At 42.1% G+C, this 24,989-nt stretch overlaps 1 protein-coding gene and 1 long non-coding RNA gene across 6 annotated transcripts in view; one reads left to right on the top strand and one right to left on the bottom strand.

Annotated features, from left to right (window-relative positions):
• Positions 1 to 21,376, top strand: part of EVL (Enah/Vasp-like) — a 199,008-nt gene extending 177,632 nt beyond the window's left edge. For 2 of the 5 annotated variants that reach the window (XM_021007360.2, XM_021007361.2), the window contains exons 6-14: positions 2,109 to 2,341; positions 3,269 to 3,390; positions 3,752 to 3,812; positions 8,576 to 8,639; positions 11,390 to 11,456; positions 11,581 to 11,643; positions 16,725 to 16,791; positions 17,592 to 17,694; positions 20,742 to 21,376. In XM_021007360.2, the coding sequence (XP_020863019.1) occupies positions 2,109 to 2,341; positions 3,269 to 3,390; positions 3,752 to 3,812; positions 8,576 to 8,639; positions 11,390 to 11,456; positions 11,581 to 11,643; positions 16,725 to 16,791; positions 17,592 to 17,694; positions 20,742 to 20,779 (818 nt within the window). In that variant the 3' untranslated portion in view covers positions 20,780 to 21,376. The remainder of the gene's footprint in view (positions 1 to 2,108; positions 2,342 to 3,268; positions 3,391 to 3,751; positions 3,813 to 8,575; positions 8,640 to 11,389; positions 11,457 to 11,580; positions 11,644 to 16,724; positions 16,792 to 17,591; positions 17,695 to 20,741) is intronic. The other 3 variants (XM_021007362.2, XM_021007363.2, XM_021007364.2) reach the window with 3 other exon arrangements.
• A 103-nt stretch (positions 21,377 to 21,479) lies between these two features.
• On the bottom strand, positions 21,480 to 23,571 carry LOC110222412 (uncharacterized). The gene is made up of 2 exons (XR_002328368.2): positions 23,146 to 23,571; positions 21,480 to 21,750 (listed from the first exon to the last, which is right to left on the bottom strand). It is a non-coding gene; the product is annotated as an uncharacterized LOC110222412 (long non-coding RNA).
• Between the last annotated feature and the right edge of the window lie 1,418 nt (positions 23,572 to 24,989).

Raw genomic sequence — 24,989 nt, 5'->3', positions numbered from 1 at the left:
ATATTTATTAGCTATTATTATTATCCATTATTATTAGCTATGTGGCCATGGACAAATTACTTGTCTTTTGTGAGCTTCACTTTCGTTGTCTTTAAAATGGTTATAAAAATGCTTGTACCACTTACCCCTAAAGATTGTAGAGAGGAAGATACTTTATAAACTTAAGAGACAGGTCAGCTAGGTGGTACAGTGGATATAGCACCGGCCTTGAACTCTGGATGACCTGAGTTCAAATCTGGCCTCAGATACTTAACTAGCTATATGACCCTGGGCAAGTCACTTAACCCTCATTGCCTCCTGAAAAATAAAAAAAAAAATAAACTTGAGACGTATTAATATGTCATTTATTTCATGTCTCCATTTTCAAATAATTCTAGTTCAATAAAGCACACAGAACTCAAACTTTACTGAGCAGAATTCAAGTGCGTATAGGACTAAGAGTCTGGAGACCTTAGTTCAACTCTCTGTCAGCTCTTCCATTTGTTATGTATGATCTTGAATAAGACACTCCGATTCTCTGGGCCTCCATTTCCTTTTCTGTAAAGTAATAGTGTTGAACTAGATAATCTCTAGGTCCCTTCCAACTCTAATGCACTATGTTCTATGATTCTAAGGCCCTTCTAACTCTGACATTCTGGATTCTGGATTCCAACACTCCTTCCAGCTATGATAATCTATAGTTTTATAATTATATGATAATATATTAATATATTATCATATTATATCATATACCATATCATTTTATTAAATATTTTATAATTATGTTATAATCTATAGTTTTATAATTATATAACATGTAGTAATATATGTTATTGTATCATGTCATATATCATACTTAAATGAAATGTATTTTTATAATTATATGATAATCTATAGTTTCATAAAGTCCTTTACTGATGCAACATAAAACTTTTAAGACTCCTTCCTGACATAAAATTCCACCTCCTATAACTCTAATGATCCTTCCAGCTTTCATGTCTACATTCTTTCATTCTAAGATCCCTTCTAGCATTGACATCGTACAATTCCTTTATAAGCCATTTGCCCACCTCCAGACATCTTCATACAGTATGTGCCTTTCTGTTTTCTCCATATTCCAAACATCTGCTACCATTGTAACTCAGGACCAAATAACCATCTTAACACCCTCTGAGTGGGACCAACAGCCATTGCCTGTCTAGCACTGTACTAGGCACTTTGGACAGATACAAGTCTAAAAGAGTCCCTACATTCAAAGAGCTTATTCATTCCATCTCCTCATTTCCCACCTGACTGTACCATTTGGAATTTCTCTGACTTCTCCACCATGCCCCCACATTAGGCACCTTTCCCTTACACGTATGTCCCCCACCTTTCTGTTTCCTCTGTGTGTCATCTTCCCTTATTTTATCATAAGCTCTTTGAGAATAGGAGCTTTCCTTTGTCTTTCTTTATTTATATTTGTATCTTTAGAGCTTAGAACAGTGCCTGGCACATGGTAGGCACTAAATAAATCTTTACTGACCATTTTATTTACTATTGTCTCCCACTAGGGAGACATAATTGGAACAAAACAAATTTAAATTCACGGCCAACAACACATAAGTAAATTTGTGATAACAGGGTGACTGTGGTAGAGTGAAAAGATCGTTGGAATTGAAAGACCTGGGTTAAAATCTTGGTTCCTACACTTACTAGATGGGTTCTTCTGGGCAGGTCATATCTCTCTGAGTCTCAGTCTCTGAATCTGTAAAATGAGGATAGGAATACTTGGGCTACCTACCTTAGCGTTGTTGGGAGGTGGTTGCTTTATAAAATTTGAAAGGCTCTTAAAAATGTAAGCAACTATTATTGTTATTATTATTATTATTATTACTGTTCATACTCTGTCCCTACATTCTGAGAAGTGAGAAGAAAAGGAGTGGTGGGGGAGGGGAAGGAGAGATCTCAGAATGCTTCTTAAAAGAGGTTGCTCTTAAGATACCTTTCATTTCCCAGAAGGGAAATTTTGCCTCCAGGACTTTTCCCCAAGGATTCAGGGATAGGCAAGGCCTCCGCTTGGAAGAGGGAGCTGGATGGAGATGTTGAAGGAGCTTTGCATTACTGACCAGATATTTTCATATTCCTAGGTCCCATCCTCCCCCCAGGACACCCATCGTCCACAGCCACTGCCCCCATACCTTCAGGAGGGCCACCTCCACCCCCACCGCCACCAGTGCCCCCTCCACTCACAGGGGCGGCACCCCCACCACCACCGCCGCCACTGCCAGTAAGTGGGGTGCAAGGCACCATCCATGACGACGCTTCGGTATCTGGACTTGCAGCAGCACTGGCAGGTGCAAAACTGCGGAGAGTCCAGCGGGTAAGCAAGGGAACTTACCATGTGAAAACCAGCCTTTCCTGGTTGCCCCTTTTGCCATCTCCCTGTAAATTTCCCAAAGGAACTTCAGGAATAAGACGACATGGAAGAATATTAGACTAACTCACTGTGAGACCTTAGCAAATCATTTCCCCTCAGTTTTCTTCTCTGCAAAATGGGTTGAACTAGAAAAAGCCCAGATTCAGAGAATCTGGATTTGAAACCCAGTTCTGCTATCTACTATCTGTGTAGCCTCGGACAGGTCACAACCTGTCTGGGACTCAGCTTCCTCTTCTCTAAAATGGGGGGATGAGACCAGGGGATCTCTGAGGACCCTTTCAGCTCTGACATCCTGTGACTCTGTGGATGGTATCTGTGAAGCCCGGCTGCTCCCTATTTCAAAAGGTTCATTTGGGTTCTGTATTCTTCGTCCTCTGCCCTGGAGACACTTGGCCCCTCTCCAGCATCCCCTCACAGTGCCGTAGGCTGCTGACTGGACCAAGCACTATTGTTCACCCTCTAGCTTGCTGGATTTGGAGCCAGGAAACTGGCTGGATACTTCCTAAGCTGCTTTGGGCACTTACTACCTGTGTAACTTAACTTCTCTGGGCCTCAGTTTCCTCATCTGTAAAATGAGGGGGTTGGAGTGGATGATCACCAAATTCTCCTCCAGCTCTAAATCTATGATGCTAGTAAGTCCCTGACCTCTTCTGAGCCTATTTCCTCTTCTATACAATGGGTCAGTTGGACCGGGTGATCACTAAAGTTCATTCCAGCTTACGTTCTATGTTCCGTGATTCTAAGGCCCCTTCCAACTCTGACATTCCACAGTTCTAAATGATCTAAGGTCCCCAATAATTTCTCTTGCCAGTACTACCTCCCCTCCTCTCACCCCACCCCCAAACCCTCTGCCCTTGGCCCTGTCTTTAGCCAGAAGATGGCTCTGGGGTGTCCAGTCCCAGTGGAACTTCGAAGTCAGAAGCCAACCGGACGAGCAGTGGTGGCGGCGGGGGAGGCCTCATGGAGGAAATGAACAAACTGCTGGCCAAGAGGTGCGTGGGCTCCTGGCCCTGTGGGATCTTGGGAGCAACATCCCCCTCAGTGGTAGCCGCACTCCAGCACCGCCCCTGGGGCATCATTCCAGTTTGACTAACGTATAGAATACATGGCAGCGATAATACGAGATGAGGCTGGAAAGGCAAGGGTCCAAGAGCCGGCTTTGCTGCTGCTTTGGCTGTCCTCTTATTTCACCTTGTACACCTCACCCATGACAGTCTTAGCCCTGAGAGAGGGCATGACCCTAAGCTATGGCCACCACAGAGGAAGCTTTGAACCCAGAGCATCCTAACAGGGTGTGATTATGCAAGAATTTGGAGTGATTGACATTGCATGTCTCTCTTTTCCTGTATCTAGAAGAAAAGCAGCGTCCCAGACTGACAAGCCAGCAGATAGAAAGGAAGACGAAAGCCAAACTGTAAGCATTAGCACTGTCTCCTTTGGGACTTCTGTAATGCAATTCCATCCCAGTGAACAAAAACAGAGGCAGTACGGTGTGTGCGGGAAAAAGATCCCTGAATTTATAAATCAGGAAAACTGGGTTCTTCCCAGTCTTCTCAGTCCCAGCTATTTTTCTTACTAGTTGGCTGGCCTTAGACAAGTCACTTTCTTCCTCTGACTTCAGTGTCTTCATCTTTCAGATGAAGGCATTAGGTTAAAGTTCCTTCCAGTGCTAAATCCTCAGTCCTATGACCTATTGTATGGGAGGTATAAGAAGTCAGACTTGTTATCTTTCCAACTCCAAAGATATGTGGTTCACCGTGTCCAGTGTTTAGGCACCAAAAGAGATACAAAGCTTGGTTAAGATGCAGTCACTACCAAAACACAATTTATAGTGCCATGATTCAAAGTAATGTGTTATGACTTAATCAAAGAGGCCCAAGCATAGTACTATGGGAAGTCCAAGGGGAATGAGAGCAGGGAAGGCTTCCCAAAATAAATGGCATTTTATTTGGGCTTTAAAGAAAGTATAGCATATCAACAGCTAAAAAGAGGAGGGATGGGGGCATCTAGGCGGCACAGTGAATAGAGCTCCGGACTTGAAGTTAGGAGGACTTGAGTTCAAATGTGAGCTCAGACACTTGACACTTACTAGCTGTGTGACCTTGGGCAAGTCACTTAACCCTGATTGCTTCACCAAAAACATAAAAAAAAAATAAAAAATTAAAAAAGGAGGGAGGAGCATGCATTCCAGGCTGAGAGAAGAGTATGAGTCTATAGGTGAAATGAATTATGTAGCAAGGTATCCAAAAGAATGCTTTGCCTCCTAACAGAGGTTAACAACCAAGGTGTCACAGTAAAGTAATATGATGGAAAATTGAAGGCCCAGTCTGCCATCTAGATCTCAATTTTGTTGAGCCTGCCACCGAGCTAGGGCATCCAGGCAAGTGAGTAAGTACAAAGCTCTTGTGCCATCAGACCCTGTAACCCTCTGGGTTTCTAAGACCTCATGTTGACAGAATTGTAAAACTGGGAGAAGGGAAGCTCCCCCTGGCATAGAATCTAGCAATCTTAGAGAAATTAGCCTAGCTCTATCTCTGAGTTGAGCCAATTAGGAATGAAAAGGAAAACAGCAGCTTAATACAGTGAAAAATCAAATCAACAAACATTTATTAAGTGCTTATTATGTGGGTCAATGGATAAAGCACTGGGCCTGGAGTCAGGAAGACCTGAGTTCAAATCCAGCCTCAAACACTTCGTTGCTGTGTGACCCTGGGCAAATCATTTAACCTCTGTTTGCCTTAATCCACTGGAGGAGGAATGGCAAATCACACCAGAATCTTTGCCAAGAAAACCGTATTTACAGTATTGTCCATGGGGTCATGACTGAATGACTGAACAAGAACAATAAATGTGCAAGGCATTGGGCTAAGCACTAGAGATAAAAAAAAAAAAGGCAAAAAGATGGCACTGCCATCAAGGAGCTCACAATCTAATGGGGGAAAAGCATACCAACGACTAGGTAGATATCACATTTATTGTATACATATTATATTACTTATTTTGTGTTCATATAAGCAAAGAGAGAGAGAGAGAGATGATCTAACTCTAGTCTGTCTTCTGACCTCCAATCCCATATCACCAAATGCCTATGGGCATTTCAAACTTGAAGGTCTGGCAGACATCAGGACACAGCTCATTATGTTTCCACCCAAACCCACCCCTTTTCTGAACTTCCCTACTTCTGTTGAGGGCACCAACTTTGATGTCCTCACTCTACCTCGGCCCACATATCAACAGATGGAAGTTACTCTAAGAGAGGAAGACAGTAGTAGATTCAAGGGAAAGGCCTCTGGCATAGGTAGGATTTGACCTGAGTCTTGAAGGAAGTCAGGGATTAAGAGAATGGAGGCCTGGAGGACACACAGCAAGCACACATAGGCATATTGGATGAATTGCAAGTAGACCACTGGAGCTAGCTGGTAGTAGAGCACCCGAGGGAAGCCAGTGTAAGAGGACTGGACAGGGGTCAAATGATGAGAAAGAGTGGATTCCAAGTCAGAGGACTTGGTTCCCTTCCCCTCTCTGCCACTTGCTACCTCTGTGAAAAATCACTTTCCCTCTCGTACCTCAGCTTCCTCATCTGTAAAATGAAGAGACTGGACTAGATAAGGCCTCTTCCAGCCCTAGATCTGTGACATGATTTGATGATGTAGTTCAGCTGTTTTCATTTTACAGGCAACAAAAGTGAGATCCTGGCAGTGATTTGCCTAAGCCAACACTGTGAATCGGTAGCAGGGCCAAGACAGCAATCAAGGCCCTTTACTGCCAGCCCAGCGCTGTGGCTAGGGCACCACGGTGCCACTCGTAGGTATTAGAATAGTCAGAAAGGACCAAAAGATCAGGAAGCCCAGTTCCTGAAATAGCACAAAGTCCTCACCCTCCGCAATTCTGCCCCCTCCTCCCGAAAAACATGGAAAGAAGCTGAGAAGCAAATAAAATGCAAAGTGTTCTGGGGTACTTGATTACTCCAGGCAAATCTGAGTTCCAATGATGGATCATAAATGATGCCTTGAAGGAGGTCAGGAGGGAGAGAAACTGCTCCTGGGGGTGGATCTGTGGCAAGCATTATGATTAACTTTTATTTTCAAATTACTTCTTTCACTTTGGGTTGCCTTTTAGAAGCCAGCTTCCCCTTCATATTCCACACAGGGCAGGACCACTTCAAAGACACTTATAAGGTGGTTCATTCAATTCTTGGTACTGTGCCTGCAGACATCAAGTGTATGTTGGTGGCCTACTCTTGATTATTAAAGGTGTTGACTCATGCTTTTTCCCTGCTAAGAGGTGGGGGGGGGGAGATTCAAGTCAAATTCTACCTACTTTAGGGAGTCTTTCTCTCACAGGTACTAGTGCCTTCCCTTTCTATCTACTCTTTCTCTGTCTTTCTCCCTCCCTTTCTCTCTCTCTTTGTGCTTGTATATATATATATATATATATAGATATAGATATATATTTAGAGAGATGTATATTATATATAAATATATTACAAATATATGTAGTTAGATATATTATTTATATATTTATTTATAATTATATAAATATATTATTATAATTATAATATGTATTATTAATATATAATTATATGTTATAAATCTATTTTTATATATTAAATATATATTTAGAGAAAGAGAGAGAACACTTTAAATCCCTAAGCATCAACATTTATCAGTGCAAACATCACCATTGTGTTGAAATAATTATATATGTCTATGTCGATAAGCATTTATTAAGCAGTCACTATGATTTGATCAAATGAGAAAATATTTGAAAAGCACTTAACACAGTGCCTGGCACAAAGTAAGTTCTATATTCCCTTCCCTTATACCCAGGTTCCAAGCGTTACGCTAAGGCCGTAGAGATATAAAAAATAGCTCCTGCCCTCAAAGAGCTTAAGTTCTAAGGAGAGCTAAAGCCCCATCCAGACTTTTACTTTGTGAGCGTTCCTTTCACCAGTGCAGATCAGAGCCCTCTCACAGCCTTTTCCATCCTGCTGTGTCCTTGTTCACATGTTCCCATTCATGTTACTTAGAGAAGCTGTGGGAATCAACCTTAAGAGAAGGCCTCCCGGAGCTCTCCTTTGAATTGTGAGTGTACTCCTCTCACCCCAGCTGTTCATCTGTCATAAGGCATCTAGGTGGTGGAATGGTTAGAGCACTGGACCTTTTTGGTTTTGTGTTTTTTTGGAAATAGTATTTTTTTTTTCAATTACATGTAAAAATAGTTATCAACATTCATTTTTTATAAGATTTTGAGTTCCAAATTTTTCTTACTCCCTCCCCTCCCCCCCTTCCAAAGACAGCAAGCAATCTGAATTTGAGTTCAAATCCAGCCTCAGATACTGACTAGCACGTCTCACTGAACCTCTGTCCACCTCGGTTTCCTCACCTGTAAAATGAGTTTAATACCTACACCTGCCTCAAAGGGTGGTTTGTGAGGATCAAATGAGATATTTGTAAAAATGTTTAGCCTGATTCACAGAAGGTGCTGTGTAAATGTTTATCCCCTTCTTGATCCTCACAATATAACCTGGCCAGCTTTTCTTGTCATGTATATCCGCAATAATGTCATTTAGACGAGTCGTTATGCTGCAGCCCGCATATACCCATATCGGGCACAGGCAAGATTGCAGAATGTTCAATCCAAATGCACCAAAAATGTTGGGTCTCAAACCCAGGAAACGGGCCTTGTAGTCAGTATTTAAGGCAACGCTTCAGCTACTGAAACCACTCACTCAGTACCCGCTGTGGGATGTGTAGAATGGTGGAGGCTGTACAGGCTGGGCCTTGGATGTGACTAAGAGAGGAAACTCCCTTTGCCAATCCCAGTCAGCACCTTCTATGAAACTAACAGTTTTGAGAGCACCAAGATTACAACAATGAGTGTGGAATGGTTGGGACTTGTCCAGGCTCACTAAGTCAGTGTCAAAGGAAAGATTTGACAAAGCTAAGTTTTTCCTGGCTCTGGGGCCAGCTCTTTCTGTTATTCCACAGTTCCTCTTGGAACCAAACAATCCTGAAGGTATATAAGTATCATTATTTAAGGAGGTCAGAGAACTTGGTGACATTATTGTCCTTGTCACTGCATCCAATTGGCCCAGGCCTCTGGGACTCATTTGTATGAGTAACGAAGGCTGACAGTCTCCAGGCACTGACAGGATATTCTACATTTTGTTTTCAGGAAGAATCTAGCACCTCGCCTTCCCCAGGGACCCGAGGGGCCGGACAGCCACCAAATGCCTCAGGTAAGCATAAACTGAGTTGACCATAGAAACCTTCTTCCCAGACCAAACCTGCGCTTCTTCTGATGGAGACCTTCATGAGAGGATCCATCTAGAAAATGGACTACTGTTGGCCCCCTGCTTCGAGGTATATTCTTTAAAAACACGAAAAAAGGAAAGGTCTGTGTTATAAAAGGCCCTCAGCTGAAACATAATCTTAACTTTCATTAGCTGTTAAAAATGCAAAGGACCCCAGAATATAGAATGTTGGAGGTGGGAAGGACTTTTGACTCACTGAACAGAGAATGCCCTAAAGTAGGAAGGAGCTCAAAAAAAAGTTGTAATCTTTATATCTATTGTTTTCCTAGTTCTGCTCACAAAATCACAAAATCAAATGAGAGGAAGTGACTTACTGAAGTCACCAAATCACAAAATCAAATGGTCACAGAACAGTAGACCTAGAAGATTCCTTAGAGTTCATCTGGTTCAACCCTATCACTTGACAGATAAGAAAACTAACAGCTTAAGGGACTAAATGACTTGTCTAAGGTCACACAGCACAGAAGAGGCAGAGCCAGGATTTAAACCCATCTTCTGACTCCAAAGCTCTATCCTTTCTGTCATGCTTGTTTAATTTGATCTTAGTTTAAGTTTCATTGATGCCCTTTGTTTTAACATCACATTTCTTTTCAAATATATCAGCAAATCTTGACTTGGAACAAAGTGGTGTTTGTTGTTTTTTCAAGTTGAGCAATCAACCAATATATCAACTGTGTCTGAAAGCAAAGTCAACATCTTACATCTGGAGTCCCCTATTTGCCATTAAAAGAGAAGAGCACCATTTCTTTTCTTTGGAGCTAAACTAAATTGTTATAATTAGTTTTTAATTCAGTTTTGGTTTGGCTAGGTGGTTCAGTGGGCCTAGAGTCAGAAAGACCTGAGTTCAAATCCAGCCTCAGTTACTTACTGCTGTGTAATCATGGGCAAATCACTTACTTGCTATCTGCCTTGGTTTCCTCATCTGTAAAATGGAGTTGATACTAGCACTTACCTCCTAGGGTCGGTGCCCCCCCCAGGGGGGAAACTAAATGAGTTAATAATTGTAAAGTGCTTCATATAGTAGGCACTTAATTTTTTCCCTTCCTTTATTGTTCTTTCTATTTACATTGTTATAATCTTTGTATCTATTGCTTCGCTAGTCCTGCTTACTTACCTTGCATTAGTTCATATAAGTTTTTATATGTTTCTCTGGATTCCTTATATTCACCATTTATGGTACTGCAATAATATTTTGGACATTCATTTACCACGTTTAGCTCAACCATTCCACAATCAATGAGTTCCCGCTGTTTCCAGTTCTTTGCTACAACAAAAAGGGTCATACATGGGACTTTTCTATGTTTGACTTCCTTGGTTATTGGCCTAGTAGAGAGGTCTCTGGGTTGAAGAGTATGGACATTTTTGTTACTTTTATCACATCATTCTAAATTGTTCTTCAGTGATTGGACCAATTTACAATTCCACTAATGATATATTAGTGTGCTAGACTCATCAACACCCCTATCGCATTGATTATTTCCATTCTTGTCATCTTTACCAATTCTCTGAGTATGAAGTAAACTCTGAGTTATTTTTATTTGAACTTCTTTTATTATGATGATTTGGAAAAATCTTTCGTATGGTTATTTGTGATTCTTCTTTTGAGAACTGCATGTTCATAGACTTTGACTACTCATCCTTTGGGATATGGTTCTTGATCTTATATATTTGTGTTAATTCCCTATCTACAGTTGGAACATTAGATCTTTATTGGAGATAAATAATGTGAAAACTTTTCCACCCAGTTTACATTTCCCTTTTTTATCCTGTGCAATGGAGGACTGGCCAATGAGAACCCAGCTCTTATGCACAGTTGGGCTCCCCATTACTCCTAGCTGCATCAATTTTATTCATGCAGATGCTTTACAATATCAATGGAAATTATTCATTTTATCTTTTGTAATCTCTATTCTTCTTCTCCTAGCCACATTTAATTATTAATAATTAATGAAGGGTATGGGCATCCATTTTACTTTTTTATGATATGACCTTTTATATTTCAGTTATGTATTCATATGAAGAAAAGCAGCATGATCATGAATATCCCTCCAACTCTTTAAGTCCTCTCTTACTTCTGTTTTAGAATTTATTTAAGTCTTCAGTGTGATTTGATTGACTGCCAGTATTTTATACAATTTGGAATTATTTTGAAAAATGAGGGCTGGAGCAGCTACGTGGCGCAGTGAATAGAGCACCGGCCCTGAAGTCAGGAGGACCTGAGTTCAAATCCAGCCTCAGACCAAACACTTGACACTTGCTAGCTGTGTGACCCTGGGCAAGTCACTTAACCCCAATTGCCTAAAAAAACCAAAAATGAGGGCCAAGGTCAGGGAAGCATGATATTTAATGGACAAGTGGATGGAAGCTAAAAGGAGGTTCAATATATCCCCCCAAAAAAATGTTATAACAAATAGTACTGTCCAGTGGTGGAACTCTAGAAGTAGTAAGTTCCCAATCACTGAGGTATTTAAGTAGAAGCTGGATTACCACTTGCAAGGATACTGTAGACTAACTTCATTATTTGGGCAGGAGTTGGACCTGATGCCCATAAGTCTGTAGTCCTGTGATTCTCAGATTCTGACTGGCGCTTCTGAGGGAGTCATTGCCAAGTGGTGGGCTTAGGTATGGAAGGATGGAGGCTAGGAAAGGACACACTCTTTGATCCCACCCTACAGATCCTGGGAAGAAGCCCTGGGAGAGGAGCAATTCCGTGGAGAAACCTGTAGCCTCATTACTCTCCAGGTGAGCCATGGGCCCTTCCTCAAGCCAGGGAGGGCCAGTTTGGGGCCGGTCTGGGGTGGGGGTGAGCAAGAGGGTTCAGCAAGCCTTGCTCCAATCCTCTTATTTGTCTCATTCCCTTGCTTAGAACCCCGTCATCGGCGAAGAGCCCCGAAGCTAAGAGTCCCATTCAGTCACAGCCACACACTAGGTACTGAATAGCCCATTCCATGTGTTCTACCACCCACCCCACCTATCCTCTGAGAGGTGGAGCTCTTCTTGTCTGCTGCCCCCTAACTAACACCTCTCCCTTTCCACTCCCAACCTTTCCGTGTCTATGTCCTCTAACAGCTTGCTCTGGGGAGGGTTGTTCTCTCTCTTTATTCTATCTGAGGCCTTTCTGGTGGGCAAGAATGGGTATAGCCACAAAAACCTGGGTTTTCATGAAACGTTAGAGTCAGAAGAGACCTTAGAAATCGTTTAGTCCAGCCCCCTCATACTTAAAGTAGGGTTCAGGGAGGGAAGGTAACTTACTGAAGGTCACATAGTAAGCTGGTGGCAGAGATTACACCAAACCCCAGGTTTCCTGCCTTCTTCGGCCAATGATCTTACCCTATGCCCCTAGGGAAGGAAACACCAAAGTGAAGTCTGTAAGGGTCACCTAGGCAGCACCTAAGTCAGTCTTTAGGACGTAAGTTACAGAGAAAGAATTTGGTGTTGGGAGATCTCTCACTCAGTGCTTTCCAGGTAGTATTCTGGTCCTCACTTCTCTCTCTGCCTCATTTTTGTCTTGGGTTCAATTTACCTTATTCAGATGGAAGCAGACAAGGTTGATGGGAAGGAGTGTGGGGGGGAAACTTTGCTTTTAGAGGAACATTTATAACGCCTGAGAAATTACCTGAGAAGGCAATTCTGTTTCTGCATAAACTTCTGTATGAAACCTGCTGTGGCCGCCCCTACAGTTTCATATTTGAAGCCAAGATCTGCTTCATACAGGACCTTGAACACTTCTATTGCGTTCTTGATGGTAAAAAGAGAGGTTGGGCTGGAAGGTCAGAGGTCTCTCTTCCAGTTCTAGATTTATGATGAGACGAGTACCCTAAAACCATTGGGAATAGAATTCCAGGATACATCTCCCCTAATTTTAGACTTACATTCAAATTCCTCCTCTGTGTGACTATGGACAAGGCAATTAGCCTTCACGAACCTGTTTCCTCATCTGTAAAGTAAGGAGAGAAGGGTGCTAGATGGCCTCTAAGGTCCCTTTCAGTTCTAGATCTGTGATCCTATGTCTAAAATAGTCCATTGTCTTTCATGATTGGAAGAATCTGGGAATAGATATATAAGACTCTTAGAAAAAAGAAGAACCCTCAGGGGCAGCTAGGTGGCACAGTGGATAGAACACCAGCCCTGGAGTCAGGAGGACCTGAGTTCAAATCTGGCCTCAGATACTTACTAACTGTGTGACCCTGGGCAAGTCACTTAACTCCAATTGAGGAAGAAGAAGAAGAAGAATCCTTAGAACAGGAGTTCTTAACCTAGGCAGGAGAACTTGGGAAGCATGGGAATTGATTTTTTTTTTCACTAACTTCTAACTGAAATTTAGCATTTTCTTCAATTATTTTTTTATGTGAAAAGGAGTCTACAAGCTTCAACAGACTGCCAATATATGCTTAAAAAAAATAGTTAAGAACCCCACCTCAGAGACCAGCTAGTTCAAACCTCTGGGGCAGCTAGGTGGTACAGTGGATAGAGTGCCAGGCCAGAAGTCTGGAAGACTTATCTTCCTGAGTTCAAATCTGGCCTCAGACAGTTACCAGCTGTGTGACCCCGGTCAAGTCACTTAACCCTGTTTGCCTCAGTTTGCTCATCTGTAAAATGAGCTGGAGAAGGAAATGGCAAATCATTCCATTTGCCAAGAAAACTCTAAATGGGGTTATTAAGAGTCAGATGTGACTGAAAATGACTGAACAACAATAATGTTCAAACCTCTCATTTTACAGTCCCCAAAACTGAGGCCCAATATGAAGAAAGGATTGGCCCAAGAACACACAACAAGTTAAGCCATCAGAGGTGTTTAAAAAAAAAAGGTGTAATTCCCATTCTTTATGAGCTTACAACTTTGGTAGAGACAGTGAGAGAAGAATAAAAGAAACTAGTGAGCATTATGTCCATTGTAGATTCTGTATTCTTAAGATCTTCAGAAATTTCAGAATTCTAGAAACTCAAACCTAAAAAGATACTAATCTAATCCAACCCACAAGATTCTCTCCATTAACCAAGATTTCTTCTACAACAACTGACCCTCCAGCCTTTGCTGTAAGCCCTCTAGTTTGGAAGAACTCCTTACCTCGCAGCCCACTTTGGGACATCTCTAATGGTTAGGACTTTTTCTAGTACATTGAGTCTAAATCTGCCTTTTGGCAACTCCTATCCATTGTTCTTATTTCTGACCTTTGGAATCAAGTGCAGCAAGTCTGCCGAATCACTCTTTTACCCAAGAGTTATCTTTTTCCACCCCCAGTCCCCACCCCTAATCTTCTCTTTCCCAACCTTACACTCCTGGTTCCTTCAACATAACCTCATATGGCCCTTCACCACACTGAGTCCTCTCTTCTGGAAGCTCTCAACTCATCAATGTCTTCTCTAAAATGAAGTTCCCAGTGGCAGCTAGGTGGCACAGTGGATAGGGCACTGGCCCTGGAGTCAGGAGGACCTGAGTTCAAATCCAGCCTCAGACACTTACTAGCTGTGTGATCCTGGGCAAGTCACTTAACCCCAATTGCCTCACTTAAAAAAAATAAAATAAAATAAGTTCCCACAACTAAACACGATACTGCACATGTGGTCTGACCAGGACAGAACTTCCCTCACTCTGGAGTCTATGCCTCTCTCAATGTAGCATAAGGTGGCATGTTTGTTTTTTTTTAAATTATTATTGTTATTGTTTTTCAGCTGCCATGTGATATTATTGACACGTATTGAATTCATTGCTCACTAAAATAAATCCCCAGATTCTTTTCCTACAAACTTCTGTCTGACCCCACACAACTTTCTAAATCTTGTAATTGAGAAGTTTTTTATCCTTATAATTTCATTATAGCAAGTTTGGCTGCTTCTTATCTTTGGATCCTGACTCTTCATTCAAAGTGTTAGCTATTCTTTCTAGTTTTGGATCATCTGCAGATTTGGGGGTAATATATGCAAAAGACTTTGCAAACCTTAAAACACTATATGTTTTATGTTTGCTACTATTATTATTATTATTATTATTATTATTATTATCATCTAACACCTCCATCCAAGTCATTGATAAAAATGTTAAAACAGCACAGAATCGAACCCAGGTTCCTCAATCATTCCACTGGGGATCTACTTCTAAATTGACTTGGAACCATTAGTTATTTAAGTCCAACCATTTGAGCAGTTTCAAGTCCACCAAACTCTACTAAGATTTAGCCTTTATCTCTCTACCTTATCTACAAGAATAACATGAGAAATTTTGTCAAATATTTAGCTAAAATCTAGGCAAAGTGTTATCTACATAATTCCCCTTATCTTAGTCTCAAACCCCTAACAAAAAAGAAGTCAATTTGGTCTGAAATGACTTTGGTGATATTATGTGACCTCCTTGTGATTATTGCTTTTTTTCTAGATGTTCATTAACTATCCTATTAACAATTAATTTTTTAGTGGCCAGAAAGCAAAGTCAAGCCGACTGGCATACAGCTGAAAGAATTCACCTTCTTTCCTTTTTGAAAATAAGTTACCTTAGGGGCAGCTAAGTGGTACAGTGACTCCCTCAAGTCAGGAGGACCTGAGTTCAAATCCAGCCTCAGACACTTGACACTTACTAGCTATGTGACCCTGGACAAGTCACTTAACCCCATTGCCTAGCCAAAAAAATAAAGAAAATAAGTTACCTTAGGGAAAAAAAATCAGTAAACTCCTCTGCCCACCATACCTGTTGCCAAGGTAATTTGGGCAAACCCTGCTGTCACACAGCTCCATCTCTCACACAGTCCCATAGAGTGTCAGCCAAAGCCTGCCTCCAAAACATAAACAATGTGAACCCATACCCTGAGACTCTCTTATCAGCCACTCAGCCTCTTTTCCACATCCTCATCTTAACCCCAATACCAGCACTAGAAAGGATCCTATAGCCCTGGGATTTAGGAAGATAGCATTATGAGTCCACTGTTTTAAAGGGCAGCCTCGATGGGAGTATTGTTCCCAGGCTTCAGTGGCCACAGAGCCCTCAGGGGAGCCAGGCCTTGTAGGTGAGTATCAGAAGCTGAGAAGAGAGGAAGGGAAAAAGCCAAAAACCTCAGGTTTGCAAAAGCAAGGAAATCCCTTTTGTCATACCTGGGATGTGGGACTGAAAGCCAAATACTGACTAATCAGAGGCAAATTCTAGATTTTTGCTAATAGTAATCAATATGAATGGTTAATTACTATTAGCAATATTACACTAAATTATTAATTATTGAATTTAACATGTCACTTATTGATTTTATTGATTATTAATAGTATTGGTACTAACTTATTGATATTAAATTTTAATTATTATTAGTTATTAATTATATCATTGCTATTAGTAGTTATAAAGTACCATTAGTGATTGATATTACTACTATTAGTACTAACAGTAATATTCATTACTGTTAGAACTAATAGCAATGTTAGTATATTATATAGTGATATATTATTATATACTACATAATATAAACATATATTTTATATATTATATATTATTATAATATACATTATACAATATGTATTATATATTTATATATAGTATGTAATTATATATTATACAATGTTACTACTAATCACATTCAGATTGCTTTTCTCACAGATTGCTTTTCTATCTGTGAGGTAGGTAGTACACATAATGGTATCCCATTTACAGATGAGGAAACTGAGACTCAGAGAGATGATATGACCTCTCTGCCCATGCTGACCTAAGTGGCAGAGCTGGTCAAACTCAGGTCCCCTGGCTATAGTTCCATCACTATTCCCACTCTACTATATAGTATACGATACCTGGGCTCACATCTCTGCTCTGCCATTCACTAGCTATGTGACTATGGTGTGAATCAAAGCCTGGAGCCCTGAGAAGGCAGGACAAGAGCAGCCTGTTTTCACTGGTACTTGGAAACAATCAGGTTGGACAGACAGGAGGGCGTGTAGGTCCTGGACATTGGCTGCCCATGGGTCCTCAAGGGGTCCTGTGAAGGAGGTCCTATCCTCTACCCCTGTTCTACCTCCTCTCTCCCTTCCCCTTCCTAGGATGAAGCCTGCTGGTAGTGGCAATGAAGGTGCTCTAGATGCCTTAGATTTTGATCGGATGAAACAGGTAAGTGTCCTTTCCACTCACCCCCCCCAAAAGGGAGGGGAAAGAAGAAGAGGAGGAAAAGGAGAGAGAGAGAGAGAGAGAGAGAGAGAGAGAGAGAGAGAGAGAGAGAGAGAGAGAGAGAGAGAGAGAGAGAGAGAGAGAATGAGAGAATGAGAATAAGAATGAATAATTCAGGAACTGGAACTCACCCTGCTCCACCCACCTTCTGCTATGGTAAACCAGGGGCTGACTCACTCACTACTCAAGAGGTAGACAAAGGAGAAGAAAGAGGAGTCTCTTCCCATGGAGACTAAATGTTGTACAATCGACTTGTCACAACAAATCAAGAAATCCTCTCCATGCAGGGAATTGCCCTTCTTCAACATTCATTTAGTGACTTTCTTTTCTCTTTTGAAGCTGCCATCAGTGTTGACTTTAATTTTTTTTTGGGGGGGAATGGAGGGAAGGAAAGATGGATTAAAAAGGAAGGGCAAGGACACCCTAAGCACTTCACAACCCCTAGGAAGTGTTCAGGTCCTTCATAACTCCTAAATATAGTCTTGGAGTACTAACAATCCTTTATGGATGCTCTGGACCTCTTACTTCTAGAGCTACCCTGGGTCCTTCACACCCTATGGGGATATCCCTAGATTCTTCCATCCTAAGCCTCACATTTTCAGATAAAGGAAACAAACCCCACACTATCCCCAGTGCCAAGCCCAACTTGTTCTTCTGGAGAAGCAGAGTAGGCCAAAAGGATGAATGGCCACAAATTAACTCTGGGCTTTTTTTTGGTTTTTGTTTTTTCCCATCTTATGCAGGAAATACTGGAAGAAGTGGTTAGAGAACTACACAAAGTCAAAGAGGAAATCATTGATGGTAAGGACCCCAGGCAGGTCCTACTGAATAGAAATTGGGCCTCAGGTGAATAGGTTTGATCTGTTTCCTACAAAACTATATGGCAAGGTTTGGCCCATGAGTGGGAAGAACCGTAGACCTTCTGAGTAGGAAGGATTTTGAATCTTAAAACATAGAATGTCAAAAATGAAAGGAATGGCTCTCTGGGAATGGGAAAAGGAAGACTTGCAGAGAGGAAATGTGGTCAACACAAAAACAGAAGATATTCATAAATGTATATGTGCTATATAGTTATATATAACATATAATATGTACTGTATGGTAATATATGTTATATGTGTGTGCAGATAGATAGAATACAAATATATATTCCAAAAAGAAATGAAAGGGACTTCAGAATCATAAAGCTGAAAGGAATTTTAGAACAGAAATATCATAGATGGACAGAACATTAGAATCAAGAACCACAGAAGGTCAGACATGGATCAGAGAACACAGATATGACCTTAGATCATAAGCTATAAGGTCTTAGAGGTGGGAGGGATGTTAAAATCATAGAACATAGACTGTCAGAGCTGGAAAAGATCTTAGAAACCATCTATCTACTTCAGCTCCTTCATTTTATAGTTGAAGAAACTAAGAAATGAAGAGGCTTTAACATGTAATGAAGGAGGAGAATAGAAGCCCCATGCTGGAGTTCTCCCAAACTCTACTTAGAATTCTGAATAAACAGGTCAAGAGAATTAGCAGGAGAACAAAAAGTTCAATCAATATATATTTATCGAATCTGTTATGAGCCCAGCCCTGCACCACGCCCAAGAAGCAGGTAGAAGGCCCCTACCCCAAGAGCTGGCAGTCTGACGAGGGGGTGGACGTATCAAAGAATAAGAATACCTGGTTGAGATTAATAAGAACCAAATGAGGGATAATGATTTTAAGTACAAAGGGGGCTCAGAGGAAAGAAAACACAGGGATCAGAGCAAGAGGCATCTTCTAATTCAACCCCTCATTTTACAGATGAGGAAACTGAGGCGCAGAGAGGGAAAGAGATTGGTCTAGGGAGTGTCAGAGCCCAGGTTCCAAACCAAGTCTTTCAGCTGCAAAGCCAGTGCTCTACTATAGCCAGTGAACATGAGGAAAAGCTTCTTGAGAGAGGGAGCATTTGAGTTGCACAAATCACAGAATGTCAGAATTGGAAGTAATAATAGGAATCATCTAGTCTGACCCACTCATTTTGTGAACGAGAAAACTGAGACCCACAATGAGGAAGTAATTGTCCCAAGGTCACATAATCAATCAGTAACTAGAAAAATCCAGGATGTCCCAACACCTCTTCAATCAGTCCTGGTCTTTCTCCATATTAACTTCCTTATATCAGCCTCAATAAAGCATACTTCAGAAGGTGAATGTGGTGGGAGGAAAAAAAAAAGTAAGAAAAAAAAAGATCAGCACAATTCATTATAAGCCATCCTATAGAAATCAGTTTGCGACAGAGAGTAGACGTTTAATGAATGTGTATTGATTAACTAGAATATACCATGTAACTTTATCTGTGCTACCTCTGCCCTTGTGTAGAAAAAAAAATGATCATGGCTACCAAGACTAAGATAGAGCCAGGATGGTAGCCAGCTGGAATTATCTAGCCAAGTCCTTCACCCCAACAGAGAAAAACCAGTCTATAGTTAAATGAAGAGAATTTAAAAAAGTCCCATCCCTCTCCACTCCGGTGCCTGTTTTCCCACATAGCTGGAGAAGCAGCTTGTAGGGAGCTGCATCCCTAGAGGAGAGGATGGTGAGGTGGGAGTCAGGAGAAGTTTTCCTGTGGTCCTGACCCTCCCCCTTACTAGCTGTGTGACTTTGAACAAGTCGTGTCACTTCCCTTAGCCTCAAATTTCCTCCTCCGAAAATGGGGATAATCATTTCTGCCCAGCCTCCCTCACAAAGTAGTGGGACAATAGAGGAAAGGACTATACAAGTATGAGCTGGAAATAGTTGGGTTTTGTTGTTGTTTTGGTTTGGTTTTTTTTGTTTTGGAGAAATAAGGAGAGGGTTGGCTTAAGACAGGGGTAATGGTCCCAAATACCTTAAGCCGGGGTGGGGAACTTGAGGACCTAGAGGGCCCCTTGTGGCCTCAAAGCCGAAGGTTCCCCACCCCCAGCTTAAGGTATTTGGGACCGTTACCACCATTATCATTGCTACTGCAACTATGGTTTATGCAGAATTATGAAGAGATTAAGCTAAAAGAAGGGGAATGAGTGGTTTGGAGTTTCCCTTCTCTTTTCTTCTGCAATTCCCAAGATCGATCCCCTGGAGCTCATTCAGTTCCTGGGCAAACAAAGCTGGAGGAAGACAAGGGAAGTAATGTTCACTTGCTTTGCCTGGCTATGGGAATCAGATTCAGAGAGCTGATAAGTGAAAAAGGAGAGGGGGAGAGATACAGAATCCAGAGAAGAAGGAATCAGTAAAAGTAAACTATTAACTCTCCCCACCACACACCCAGTATTCCTTCCCTTTTCTGTCCTGGCTCCACCAGGCTCCCCTGGCACCAGCTGCATTAACAATAGACAAGGGGCTAGTTCTGAGCCCAGGGAGGAAGCTGATGGTGTGTTTGATCAGCCTGATAGGTCTCTGCTCCTATGGCGGCTCTTAGAGTTCAGGGAGTTACGAACAAAGGTCCTTCTGGCTTGTGTTCAAGAATAACAGCTAGCTTCTACATAGGGCCTACTAGACCTGACGTCCACTAGCCATGTGGTCAGCTTTCTCAATGATAAAACAAAAAGATTAGACTAGATGATCTCTAAGACTCCTTCCAGCCTTGACCTTAGAGCTTATAATTCTGAAGTTCCTTCTAGATCTAGAACAATTCACATCTCTACAGCACCTTAAAGTTTGCCAAGCACTTTTCCCTTAAAGAGCCCACTGAGGTAAGTAGTGTACCTGTTCTCATCCCCATTTTACATATGAGGAGACTGAGACTCGGTGATATGTTATGCCCAAAGCCACTGAGCAGATCTGGATTCCAAGTCCGGCGTCCTGTCCCGTAACACCGTCACTGAGACTCCTGGGGGAGCCTCTGCTGATTTCTGAAACGATTTCTTCCTTTGTCTTTACAGCAATCCGGCAGGAGCTGAGCCGAATCAGCACAACATAGTGATGGGTCAGCCTCAAACTGGCCCCCGGGGTTTCCAGCCTGGCCCAGGACTCCAGGAAGACTGAATCTTCTCACAGGGCACCAAGGCACTCTAAGGGCACTTCCCACCCCACCCCCTGACCCCATCCCACCCTCTACTCCTTGGTCCAGAATCTCTTTTTATTAGCAGACTCAGCACACTCTGAAGCTTTGCTGTCTGAGATTCACTTCATTTAAAAAGTCTTAACCTAAAGGAAAAAAAAGTTAAAAAAAAAAAGGATTTGAAATTCCTGGATTTTCTCAAGCCCACCTGACACTGCCCATCCGGTTGTTTGTTGCCTTTTTTGTATTTTGTATTGGCTTATCTACGTGTAGGACGTTTCTTTTAGTGGTAGAGAGGACAGCAGGAGCCCAGCCATCAGCAGCTGAGGAGCAGTCTGCCAAGAGTAAGGGGACATTTGTCATGAGCTGGACCCCACCTGGAAACACAAAGGCAGAGGCACTTGGGGCGAGGGATGAGTGGGTGGGTTCCAGGGTCTCACAATATCCAAACGGTACGTCAGTGCGCCCCAGTATCTGTGTTCATATGGGTAATAAACTGTTTCCTGTCCACCCAGAGCTCTGGCTCTTGGCGTCTCCACTTTGTCTCATCAACCATAAAAACATCAGTTAATATAATGGCTACGTGTCCGTTTGTACTGACCCCTTCCACGTGTCAGAGCATTTTCCAACCTGTTATTTCATCTCATCCTCACAAGGCCTTCGTGATGTAGGCAAGGGAGTGCCCTTTTTACAGATAAGATAACTGAGGTCCAGAGACAAGAAGAACGTAAGATCTTAGAGTTAGAGAGGACCTTTGCCGTCCTCTCGAGTCATATCAGTCCCCTCATCTTACAGGAAACAAGCCCCAGTTGTGCAGCTGACAGAGTCAGGACTGAAACTTGGGTCTTCTGATTCGCAATCCAGACTTATTTCCACCACACCATACCTCTCTAGAAAGAAAAGGAAAAAAAAAACCTTCATGTTTCTAGTATATTTTAAGGTCAACAAAGCATATTTCCTCATGATAATCCTACCATCATTTTTGGATCATAGATTTAAAGCTGAAAGGGAACTAAGAGGTCATCTTGTCCACCCCCTCATATTGTTTATTAGGAAACTGTGAGCTGGAAAAGTCTAGGGATTTACCCAAGGTCAGTGAGAGGCAGAGTCAGGATTTGAACCCAGGAATTCTAAGTCTAAATCCTCATAAAATCTCAACAACAACAACAACAACAACAAAAACCCCAACAACTTGATATTACAAATTATAGCTCAATAACTGTTAGAAATCATATCATTTCATGATACTTATAACACCCCTGTGAGGTAGATTCCATTTTACAAATGAGGAAATTGAGGCTTAGGTAAAATAATTTCACATGATCACACATGAACTTAGTACAAGAATTCTTAAGCTGGGATCCAGGGATCCCTAAGGAGGTCCGCAGGTAGATAGATTTCCATGGATCCCTGAACTTAGATGGGGGGGCCGGGGAGTGCATCTTTATTTCAGCATAATTGGTTTCATTGCGATCCTATGTATTTTGTGCATTTAAAAACATTATTCTGAGAATCAGACAGCACAAGAAATCCACGATCCCCAAAATGGTTAAGAACCTCTGCCTTAGTGTATTATTATCATCCCCACCTTGCAAAAGGCTAAACTTCAGAAACAGGAAGTAGCTTGCCCATAGTCAGCCAAACTAATTAGGGTAGAGCTTGGATTTGAACCCAGATCTCCTGTCTCTAGGACAGGAGGTAGCTAGGTGGGGCAGTAGATAGAGTGCTGGGCCTTGAATCAAGAAGACTCATCTTTCTGAGTTCAAATCTGGCCTCAGACCCTTACTGGCTATGTGACCTTAGGCAAGTCACTTAATATTGTTTGCCTCAGTTTCCTCATCTGGAAAATGAGCTAGAGAAGGAAACAGGAAATCATTCCAGTGTCTTTGCCAAGAAAACCCCAAATGGGGTCACAAAGAGTCCAGCATGACTGAACAACAAAAACTCCTGTCTCCACATCCAACACTCCAGGTCAGAAGAAGGGGACGTTGGCTGGGAATGACGATGACCATGGAAGGTTTCCCAGGGACAGAGCCATAAATAGGTGGAGTCCCCTGGAGCCAATACCTGCCGTCTTGTAGTAGCCTTGGTACCACAGAGTTTAGCATCTAGACAGTAGGCATGATGAGTTGATAGGAAGCTGACCTGTGGTAGACTGAATTCTGTCCCTCCCCTGCTTGGTCCTGGAGTAGCAATGGAGTCCCAGAGTGCTACCACCACCCCTCACTTCATGACCGAGGGTGCACTTCCCACTGCTTATCCTGTCTGTTGTTTCTAGGACTTACCTCGAGTAAGTACAGTTATCCCTTCCACGTCGCAACTTTCTCCAATGTAGTTTTGCTGTGTCGTGGATCGACATAAGAAATTAAATGGGAATATTTTGAGAGTTTTGCAGAAGCCAAAAACAATGAGGGGAGGTCAGCAGACGACACAGAAAAAGTTTAGAAACTCAGAAATGCACAAAATATACGTATAATCTTGTATTATATCAACACCCCATAAAAGAAAAAGAAGAAATTCTGACTTCTTCTCTGGTACAAAGGAACAAAAAACTTTTCAGAGATTTTCCAGATGAGGGTAGGGGATGGGCGGGCACCATGCACTTAACCCCTGCGATGTGGAAGGAATGACCATAGAAAGGTTACTAGAAGCAGCCTTGACTGGAGCTCAAGCTTCAAAGGTTACAGGATGTTTTTTTCACCCCCAATATCATGCACAGAGTGGCTCCGAGGCATCCTATCTTCCTTATTTGAGCCTCTGACAATGGGGCTGTTAAAATATTACTTAGAAAAAGGTCTGATGCCAGCTACAGATCCCTACAAAAGATTTTCTATCAGCCCAGATAAATGTTCCCTATGGGGAGTCTCACTGAAGGAGATAAATGGTCAGAATTATCAGAGATGAATGGTCAATGTGACCTAAAAGAGGTAGCCTTCCTATCCACAGCCCACTGAGGCGGCTAGATGGCATACCAGATGCCTGGAGTCAGTAAGACCTGAGTTCAAAAATGGCCTCAGATACTTGGCAGCTAGATGACCTTAGGCCAGTCAATTAACCTCTGTTTGTCTCAGTTTCCTAAACTGTAAAATGGGAATCAAAATGGCCTCCACCTCCCAGGGACTTTCTGAGGATCAAACAAGATAATATTTGAAAAACTCTCAGTGCAGTGCCTGGCGTACAATAAGTACTTAATAAATGTTTGTTCCCTTCCTCCCCTCAGCTGGACGGAGGCCCAGGTCCTGCCTGTTCTTCATTCCTGGGGTCATTTAGGATTTGATTCTATTAGGAAAGAATCATTTGGGAAAGACTGTGAATCATACCTGAGAAGGGCCATCTAGGCAGTAAGCCTATCTCTCCTATAACTGTAATTTTACTTATTTTGGTAGGGGCAGGCAATTGAGGTTAAGTGACTTGCCCAGGGTCACACAGCTGATAAGTTTCTAAGTCCAGATTTGAACTCTGATCCTCCTCATTCTAGGGCCAATGCTCTAGCCGCTGTGCCACTCAGCTGCCCCCTCTCCTATTACTTTAAGAAAGACTCTTGGTTGGGGGCAGCTAGGTGGCGCAGTGGATAGAGCACTGGCCCTGAAGTCAGGAAGACTTGAGTTCAAATCCGACCTCAGACCAAACACTTGACACTTACTAGCTGTGTGACCTTGGGCAAGTCACTTAACCCCAATTGCCTAAAATAAAAAAAAAGAAAAGAAGGACTCTTGGTGACCCTCGTTTCTTCTATCCCCAAACAGGAATTTCCAGGCATCTCCCTACTTCCCCAGTGATTCCCTATCTGGAGTGATTATCCATAAAACACAGAATGCCAGATTTGCAAGAGCTCTTAAAAATCAGCTGGAAACTTAGAGTTAGGAAAGGAAGAAATAACTCATCCAAAGTAAGAGAGGTACAGCCAGCAGTTGAATCCAAAATGCCTAAACCTCCCTCCCCAAAAGTGATCTTTTTCATCACATCAGACATCATTCTCAAAGCATTAATATAGCATTGTAAGGTTTGCAAAGCACTTTATGTATATTACCTCATTTGATTCTCACACTTTGTGATTGTTCGTTTTCATTTTCAAAGAGGACCAACGACATTACAGATGATGTCTTGACTTGCTTGTGAGCCCTGAGAG

The sequence above is a fragment of the Phascolarctos cinereus genome, unplaced genomic scaffold (assembly GCF_003287225.1).
Source record: "Phascolarctos cinereus isolate Bilbo 61053 unplaced genomic scaffold, phaCin_HiC Scaffold_2;HRSCAF=192, whole genome shotgun sequence".
NCBI lineage: Eukaryota > Metazoa > Chordata > Mammalia > Diprotodontia > Phascolarctidae > Phascolarctos > Phascolarctos cinereus.
Note: the sequence above shows the minus strand (reverse complement) of the source record. Positions and strands in the feature narration are given on the sequence as shown.